We start from the raw sequence: 9,670 nt of genomic DNA on the forward strand, positions 1-9,670 counted from the left end.
ATCTATTCGATTAATTAAATAGATGCGCCACAATTCAATTCTGTTTCTTTGATGTGTATTAACTTAATTTTAATTAACAACATCTCCTCTTTTCTTTTACAGGCTAGCATCTAAACCTTGGTTGCCTGCTTTAGTTCGTTAATAAAATATCTCCAATCATTCTATCCTCGAAAACGAACAGAAAAGCTGTAAATTTGTTCCCCGAATGAGTAGATTAGCAGAGGTTACGTTTAAGATCAGCTGTAATTCTTGCACATGATATTCCCACATAAACAGTGCAACCGCCACTGCAAAAAAGGAGAATGACCTCTATCTACACGAGTTTTTGCTACAGTAACATTTTATTAGTCAAGGGTTCACAGCTCAGAATCACTGTATAAATGCATTCTACTGGCTAGGCCTCCATACCCAAATCTCCAGCATAAAATAATCGCACTTGCTCGGAATCTGCTTCAATGGATTCCTCCAAAGTTTTTATTAGTCTTTTCACTCTTATTAAAGTCATAATCTGTTTGTGCTCAATCCAAGCTGTTTCTGCATCACAGTCAAACCTTTTCCGAGAATACATTGGGGCAGAGTTCAAGAATGTCAAATTCTCTGACGTACCAGTTTACTCCAATGTCGACTTCCACTTCATCCTCTCATTCGCTATCGATTACGGTACCTCATCTTCTCCATCTCCAACGGATGGAAACTTCAACGTGTTCTGGGACACGGATAATCTCGGCCCTGATGATGTCTCAGCAATCAAAAGTCAGCATCCTAATGTGAAAGTAGCTCTAAGTTTAGGCGGTGACACTATTGGAGATGCTCAGCGCGTTTATTTCCAACCTTCTTCGGTTGATTCATGGGTTTCCAATGCTGTCTCCTCTCTCACAGACATCGTCCAAAAGTACCATCTGGATGGAATCGATATCGACTATGAGCATTTCCAGGCAGATCCTGACACTTTCTCTCAATGCATCGGAAAACTTGTATCGACTCTCAAGAAAAATGGTGTGATTTCTTTTGCATCAATCGCCCCTTTTGATGATTATGATGTTCAAAGCCATTACCAAGCTCTCTGGAACAGCCATGGCCAACTTATTGATTATGTCAATTTCCAGTTTTATGCATATGCTAATGGGACTACGGTCGATCAGTTCATGGACTACTTTGCTCAACAAAGACGTAACTATAGTGGTGGGAAAATCTTGGCCAGTTTTATTAGTGATGGAAGCGGTGGTTTAGCACCCCAAGATGGATTTTTTACAGCTTGTACCAGGCTCAGGAGTGAGGGACAACTTGGTGGGATCTTTGTCTGGAGTGCTGATGATTCTAAGGCAGAAGATTTCCAGTACGAGAAGCAATCACAAGCACTCCTAGCAACCCCTCGTTAAAGTTGCCATGGTCAATATTAGTAGTCTCCGCTGATGTATTGCCAGCATATTTGCGATCGAGTTACCATTCAATATGAGTCTCCTGTGTGCGCTTTTAATTATGGTTCAATTATTTTTGTTTCTCTCCTTTCTCATTATAATAAATCTAAGGAGATTATGTGCCTACGGATGTACAATCGCTGTCAGCTTTGTGGCCTATCACAATTCAGAATTTACACCCACCTCAACCCCAAGGCAAGAAAGAATGAGACAAATTTGCAGCCACCAGAATTGACCAATCCTCATTCATCCCTCCTAGATAGACAATTTCAACCACTCCCTCCTGATTTCTGGCCACTTCGTTATTTCAGATAGCGCGGGAGGGAACATGTCAACGGAGTCAATCTCTGATTAATCAGAGCTATGTATGAATATCAATCCAGACCGTCAATGGGGATTTGCATCAATCCTACGTCTGTGTTCCATTCCGTGAACGAACATACATCTCAGCAAGATGGTCCAGAAAATGACGATGGTTGTTAGCAAGTTCTAGGCTGGAAAACGATTTGTCTATTTTTTTTTAAAAAAAAAGAGGGAGAAAAACTCTTCAAAGTTCTGATGAGTTTTGCACCCTTCAACTGCTTCAACGGACCCCTCCAAAAGTTTGATTAGTTCATCAATGATTATCTATTTGTACACCGTTCATGCTGTTTCAGTAGCACAAATCAAACCTTTTTTGGGCAGAGTTCAATTATGTCAAATTGTCCGACGTAGTGATTTAGCACTCCAATGTCAATTGCCACTTCACCCTCTCATTCATCTCTGTCCCCAACAGACGGAAAATTCAATCTAATCTGGACATGGATCATCTCAGCAGCCAAATATGGAAGTAGCTCTTAACTAAGTTTAGGAGGTCACCGTATTGGGGATGGTCTGTGCGTTTATTTCCAGCCTTTTGCCCACTTGAACTATTTCTTTGCCAAAATATTAGCAGTTGGTTTGGAATTGCGGTACTTTTGGTTAAAAGAAAAAAATCCACTTTTGGGTACTAAAAGTAGTTTTGAAACATTTGGTGAGCATCATTCCATAAACTTAGCAGCGAAGCTTTTGATATTAAAAATACTTTTAGCAAAAGTCAAAATTGATGCTTTTGTATTTTAAAAGATAAAGGGATAATTGCAGAAACCTCCCCTGAGATTTTTGACATTTGCACTGACCTCCCCTGTGATTTGAAAAATTACACTGACCTCCCCTGAGGTTACTAATCCTTTGCAAATTTAGTTCAAACGATTAAAATATTATTTTAGGGAGTGAAATTAGAATTTTGTACCAGATTTATCCTTTGTCCTATATGTCCAATGAATGATAAAGTACTATAAATCAATTAATAACTAATTAGTTTTAAGGAGTATAATTTATGGACAAACACGCATTACTCATTTAAAATATCGACTCTTTACGGGTATTTTACTTTCAAACATTTAATTTGTGATAAATATATCAATATTTGTAAGTAAAATTCAAAAAGTGTTACAGTAATATTCTTGCAAAAAGGAAATCGGTAGGTTATTTATTTAATATAAATTAAATATTTTTTTTAAAAAAAGAAATGACCCATAAAGTATTAATTTTTTATGGCTTTCATCCATTACATGAGTAAAGTATTCGTTCTTTATGTGCATTTTATTCATTTAATTTATGTTAAATATATAAATATTTGTAACTAAAATTGAAAAAGTGTTATATTAATATTTTTACGAAAAAGAGATTAGTAGGTTTTGTATTTAACAAAAATTAAATATTTGAAAGTAAATACAAATCGGTATTTGAGGGAAAATATTTGTATTAAATTAAATGTTTGAAAGTGAAATACCCGTAAAGAACTGGTACTTTAAATAGTTACCGGCTCTTTATGGGCAAACACGCATTACTCTTTTAAAGTACCGGATTTTTACGGGTATTTCACTTTTAAACACTTAATTTATGATAAATATATATCAATGTTTGTAAGTAAAATTCAAAAAATGCTACTGTAATATTCTTGTAAAAAGGAAATCGTTAGGTTATTTATTTAATATAAATTAAATATTTTTTTAAAAAACAAGAAATGGCCCATAAAGTACTAATTCTTTATGGCTTTCATCCATTACATGAGTAAAATATTGGCTCTTTATGGGCATTTTATTTTGAATCATTTAATTTATATTAAATACATAAATGTTTATAACTAAAATTGAAAAAGTGTTATATTAATATTTTTACGGAAGAGAGATTGGTAGTTTTTGTATTTAACAAAAATTAAATATTTGAAAGTAAATACAAATCTGTATTTGAGCGTAAATATTTGTATTAAATTAAATGTTTGATAATAAAATACCCATAAAGAGCCGGTACTTTAAATAAGTAATGTGTATTTGCCTATAAATTATACTCTTTAAAGTTTATTAATTGTTAATTGATTTGTAGTATTTTGTCATTCATTGGACATGTAGTACAAAGGACAAATTTGGTAAAAAAATTCTAATTTCACTCCCTAAAATAATATTTTAATCGTTTGGACTGAATTTGTAAAGGATTAGTAACCTTAGGGGAGGTCAGTGTAATTTTTCAAACCACAGGGGAGGTCATTGCAAATGTCAGAAATCTCAGGGGAGGTTTCTGCAATTATCCCAAAGATAAATCATTAAATTTAATCATTTTATCTAAAAATATAAATACATTTAAAAAAAATTTCAGATTACACATTATTTAATACAATAAATATTTATTAAAATATATATTCAAACAATATATTTAAAATATTTAATAAATTATTTTTATTAAAAGCTTTATTAGATGAAATATTTTTTAATATGTTATTATAACTCCAAACGGGCCCTAAGTGCAAAAGTTGGCGCCAACTAGAACTGGCTTGCCCTTCTAGTGGATCTAGTGTCCGCTATGTCAAAAATTAACTCAGTCCAGAGATAAAAATTCCAATCCAGACCCATCTGAGCATTCGTTTATCGGAACAAGGCCCAGTGTTCAGAATTGAGAATTCTGACCGAATTTCTGTAGTGTCACGGTCCGGATCTTAATCAACACTATAATGTAGTCTGGATAGCAAACCAAACAAATCGTAAACAAATTCAAACAAGTTAAGGAATGAAAATTACATCCTAAATCCTCAATAATTGCAGTCTTTAGACTCCGAGAATGGTAAATCCTAATCCCAAGCTTCAACCCTCTTTTGGTCTTCCATTTGAAATATGATTAGATCAAGGGGAAAGCCAGACACCATTGAATCGACAGGACATACGATAATTCTTCTTTAAAAGACTAATTGAACGAGTACTGGGTACCAATAAGAATCCATTAGGAATACTCAGAGTGTAAGGCGAGAGCTTCGAGCACGATTTCGTGAAGGCAGTGGGAGGCGATAGACTAATAATCAAGAGTTAGGGTGCGTTTGATAAAACTAAAATCTAAATTATTGAATTGTTAAATATTAAATCTAATACATTTGGATGCATATCACGTTTAGTGATAAGTGAATAGTTTATCACTAAATTTTGAGAGCAAGTTTTACCTAGAAAATTCAGTACCACTTAATAAATTCAAATGTTTAATTTTTTATTATCAAACGGTCTGATCATGTTAAGATCTGAATCCATTAAATTTAAGTATTGAATTGAATTATCAAACAGGACCCGAATAGTTTTAAGAAAAAAATGAGTCAACGTGGGTAGCATCAATCTTGATTGATGATCTATCTACTCTCCTTGTTTCAAATTTGAGTCAGAGTGTGTTTCTGTCGCAAGAGTGGCAGAAGCAAGGCGAAAATACTCTACTAGCACAAGATTTTTCTACTTCTCTCCTCGTAATACCTCACAGGCTCCTTCCCCACGACTCCCATCTGTCCAAATCCCTCCATCTCAACTCAAAGGTGCCCCCCATGATCACGAGACGCCTAACCGATTGAACTAGAGTTGACTGATGCCACATTCTCCTTTAAGGCTGTATGGTTCCTCAAATTTCAACTCAAAAAAAAAAAGCCGATTATGTAGCCAATGCCATCTCTTTCTTTCCTCTTTTGGTCGAAAAAAACTGCATAATGAAAACGACTCTAGTGCTTGGTTTACCTTATCTCTTAATGCCCCTTTTGTTATCTCTTTCCTTATCATTTTGTTTCTTTACTCTCGCATACTCATCATATTCAGTCTAGAGCTACAACTGAACTGCATCTAATACTTGGAATTCCAGAGCTTCCGGGCTGTTTTCCTAATCCTATGCCCAAAAAAAGTTTTCAATTGCTGAGGGATTTTAGACATGGATTTAAAGTGAGTATGAACGCTTAAGCGCATTTGAACATGAATTATTGAAAACTTGACAAACAAACCAGTCCTAACTCCTACTATAGGATTGACTAGTAGTTTTCTGGCGAAAAGCGTCCTCCAGATTTGACGTCCTACTTGGGGGCTTGGGATGGGGGGGGGGGGGGGGATTTATCTATCTATCTGTAAGGTCAAAATGCCCCGAGGCTGGCACACATAAATGATATAAAGCACTTGCGAGACTTTTTACTTTTAGGCATCCGAAAGCCGAAAGGCAGTTTTTTATACGAAAATTTGACACCGAGTTTATCTCATTTTGGGCCCATAAATGTCAGATCCTCCGTCACTTGCTCAAAAAATTGAACCACTTGCCTCCGATTTTTCCTCAAACAGCCTCAGGAAAAGAGAGCCTAACTCAATTATTCACGCATCTTTTTACTATTCCATTCACTATTTATTGTCATTGTGCCCACTGCAATCAACTTGCGTGTTCGGACGCAAGATTATTAGAAAAAAGCTTTTAAAGTTAGTTATGCTATAGCACCGTTTTATTACGTGACGTGAGGAAAAAAAAAAAAAAAAAAAGGTACTGTAGTTAATAAGATAAAAGGTGGTTGAAAAACGTATTTAATATACGATTAAAAAAAATTTCCGAACAATGAGATGAGGTATCCAAGTAAGTTTATCGTTTCTTCTCTCTCTCTCTCTCTCTATCTCGATCCACAGTTAAAGGCAAATTAGGGCTAAAGATTGACATGAATGAAAATTGACTTTTGAAAGATGTGCGGAAAAACGAAGCAGTCAAATGGCTTCAATACCACACTAAAATGCGGTTAAGACTTTCGAAATCACGTAGTGGAGGTTAATCAATGGTACTTTAGCCACCCCTCAAACACTTAAAAACCTACCTGTCCCTCTCTGGTCGAGGGGAAACAGTTAAAACATTATTATTATTATTATTGATTACCAATGGAAACCTTGATACCAAACGGTGCTTGCATATTTGCAACTACTGGGTATGACCCAGGACAGACTAGCTAGGGGTTGGAAGGTTATTTATTTATTTAACTGTAGTGTAGACTAGTTGTATGATCAGTAATTAATTCTATTTAACGTCAATATCTATCGGAAGGAGGTGTACTTAACCCTAGACAACAAAATCCAAACCACAATGTATGATGTATCCAACTCTTGCAACTGAGATGTTGGCAATCAAAACGATATTCGAGTCAAATATCCAGAAATAGAACTGTAATTCCACGGCATAATATCAAAAACCTCCTCTCTGAATAACACCTAACACTCTTAAGGTTTTAAAAAATCACTTAACTCCCTTACTTTCGTTATTTGTGTGACAAACTTTTTTAAAAACAATCATAGTCTACCCTTTTGCTCATTTTGTTAAATAAAAATATTTCTAAACTAATTCGTTTACTCTAAGAAAAATCAACACCTAATAAACAATCTCTAGTAGCATGGCCCAAACTTTTAAGTTGTACCAAAACCATTATGAAAATCAACTCAAAATAAACAAAAAAAAAAATCATACTCCATTTTTATCACTATCACAAAAGAAAAAGATAAAGAAAATTCAATTTATTATAAGTTACAAATAAAAAAAAAATCTCAGCGCCATTCAAAAAATTAAGTAAGAGAAAACGTAACGTTGAAGAAAAGAAAAAAAGAAGAAAGTGACTTTTTGTTCCTATTTCTTGAATTTTTATAAGCTCCATTTACTTGATATGTGAATTATGTATTAAGTAACGGTTAATATAGCCATTTTACAATTGCTAGAGGAGGTAGGTGATATTTTTAAAATCTTAGAAAAGCTAAGTGATATTAACAGAAGTCTCAAGAGAGGCTTATGATATTATCCCTAATTTTGCCGATACTTTAACTTTGAAATCAGTTGCATCATTGAACAGAAAGTCAACAGAAAAGAATGTTACAAATGAGTGTTGAACGGGCATGTTGTCAGTGTCTAACATAGACTGAATTACTATTAAAATATACCATATCATAATTATTGACCCTTTAAATCCCAACACTTTTCCGATTCAATCTAAAGTTTTCAACGCAACTAAGTGCAATTTAGTTTGACAAAGGCTCCACCTAATTTGTAGTCACAAAAATGGTGAAGTCCCGCTGTTTAATAGCTAAATAAAGAAAAACACGAAGGTGACACTCAACGGAACTACATACCACTCCAAATAATGCACTGGAGAATTTCCCCTAAATTGCATGGCTTGGATTTGAAGAATGATAGAATAGCTAAATAAAGAAAGGGCAATGAAATTCATATACGTGTACTATAGACCAAAAAAAAAAAAAGAGAGAGAGAGGGACCAACTTATTTGAGTGCAAAGTAAACCCCCTCATGCCATACAGAACTGTGGTTAATCAATGGGATTAGGCATGTTTAACAATTCCCGTTCTTTGCTACGGTTTTAAGGCACGAAACTTGAGAAAAACCTCAGTTTGTGTGGCATGATAAAATGGCTATCGAGCAGCTCTAATGGACAGCAGACGTTGAAGTCCAGAAAGATCAAAGTACAATATAGAGGGCATTATTTCCCATTTGATCACGTTCCAGAAATGCCATTTCAGTATTGCATCTCGAGCTTATTGAATATCGACGACAAAATAAATCATATATAGATCGCCTATGGTGAAAAAATTCTAGTGGAGAGACTGTTGTAATTGTTGATTCCATTTGACAAGAAGATCAGAAGAAGCTAAGGTCAAGAAGATGGGGACAGTTCGCCAATCACAATGTCCTTATTGCCATTAGCCCGCCTTCTAATCTAGAAGAAGCCCCACACTTTTGTCTTTCCATGTCACACGAACATGAAGCATCATAGCCTAGTACTTGTAGACGTGCATTATTCCAAGTCCTCTCCACCAAAACATTGGATGCTTTCAACTCTAGAGATTTGCTCTTTGCCACTCAAACCCAAATTATGAAAAGATGCAATCATGTAATCAATTTTTTGTGTTCTTAGTTCTTGATGCCTGCCCGTGAATGATGTTTTATTTAAACTTTTCCATGGAATTTCCAGCGAAAGTTGATGATACAAGAGCTAAGAGTCTATGGGCGGGGGTGTATTTAATGCAAGTTTTTTTTTTCTTTTTTTTTTTTGAGGAACATAATGCAAGTTCAAAACTAGTGGTGAAAAGAAGGTCTACGATGAATGATGTGAGCACAGAAATTAAAAAACTCAAATTTGTAATTAGTCTGGACCTCAAATTGTTTACAACATGTCAACAGAGAAATTACTGTTCCATGTCTCCAAAATGTATTCAGCAGAGTGCATTTTGCAGTAGTGGTAGTAACCAGGGAAGTTTATTCTCCTGAGACATGGGGTGTAAGTTTTAACGAGATTTTTTTTCTTGTAATGATTCGTTTATTTACTGCACTAGCCTTTTTATACTGCACTTTAACCTTGGCTCATCATTAATATATATATATATATATATATATATATATATATATAACGAGACCAAGAACAACCTTTTTTTTGGGGGGGGGGGGCGCAAAACTCCATATACAAGAAGAACTGCTAGTCCTGAAATTTTATTAGATAAAATTCACAGAGTGTGGAATATAAACTTTACATCGTACAACTTGAAAACATAAAATTTGACTTTTAAGGAGTTCCTAGTGAGTAGCTAAGATTCCTCTAACCAGGCGTGGTAATTCAGATGAGGAATGATTAACAACAGACGAATTAGAAGCACAGCCAACATTAAAAAGTAAATCTGCTAGCTGATTGGTTTCCTTGTAAGAATGAGAAATGGACCCAAAATGAGACCAAGAACAACTCAGACACAAAGTAAATAGCTAAAAGGAAAGTCCATTTCGAACCCTGAACATGCATAATGCAGTATAGCTTAATTTTTCTCTTCGATCAGATTACGGAGCTTAAAGCCAGAAATAATACTAAAGTTTTTACGTGTACGCAACAAGAAACCAACAAGGAAAGGTGGAGGGCAATTTCT

The 9,670-nt window shown here is 34.8% G+C and overlaps 1 protein-coding gene across 1 annotated transcript; it reads left to right on the forward strand.

Annotated features, from left to right (window-relative positions):
• The first annotated feature begins 291 nt into the window (after nt 1-291).
• Nucleotides 292-1,542, forward strand: LOC113728487 (chitinase 2-like). Its single transcript, XM_027252890.2, has one exon. The coding sequence runs from the start codon at nt 456-458 to the stop codon at nt 1,377-1,379; it is 924 nt and encodes a 307-aa protein (XP_027108691.1). The 5' UTR covers nt 292-455; the 3' UTR covers nt 1,380-1,542.
• Nucleotides 1,543-9,670: the final 8,128 nt, after the last annotated feature.

The sequence above is a fragment of the Coffea arabica genome, chromosome 1c (assembly GCF_036785885.1).
Source record: "Coffea arabica cultivar ET-39 chromosome 1c, Coffea Arabica ET-39 HiFi, whole genome shotgun sequence".
NCBI classification, from domain to species: Eukaryota; Viridiplantae; Streptophyta; class Magnoliopsida; order Gentianales; family Rubiaceae; genus Coffea; species Coffea arabica.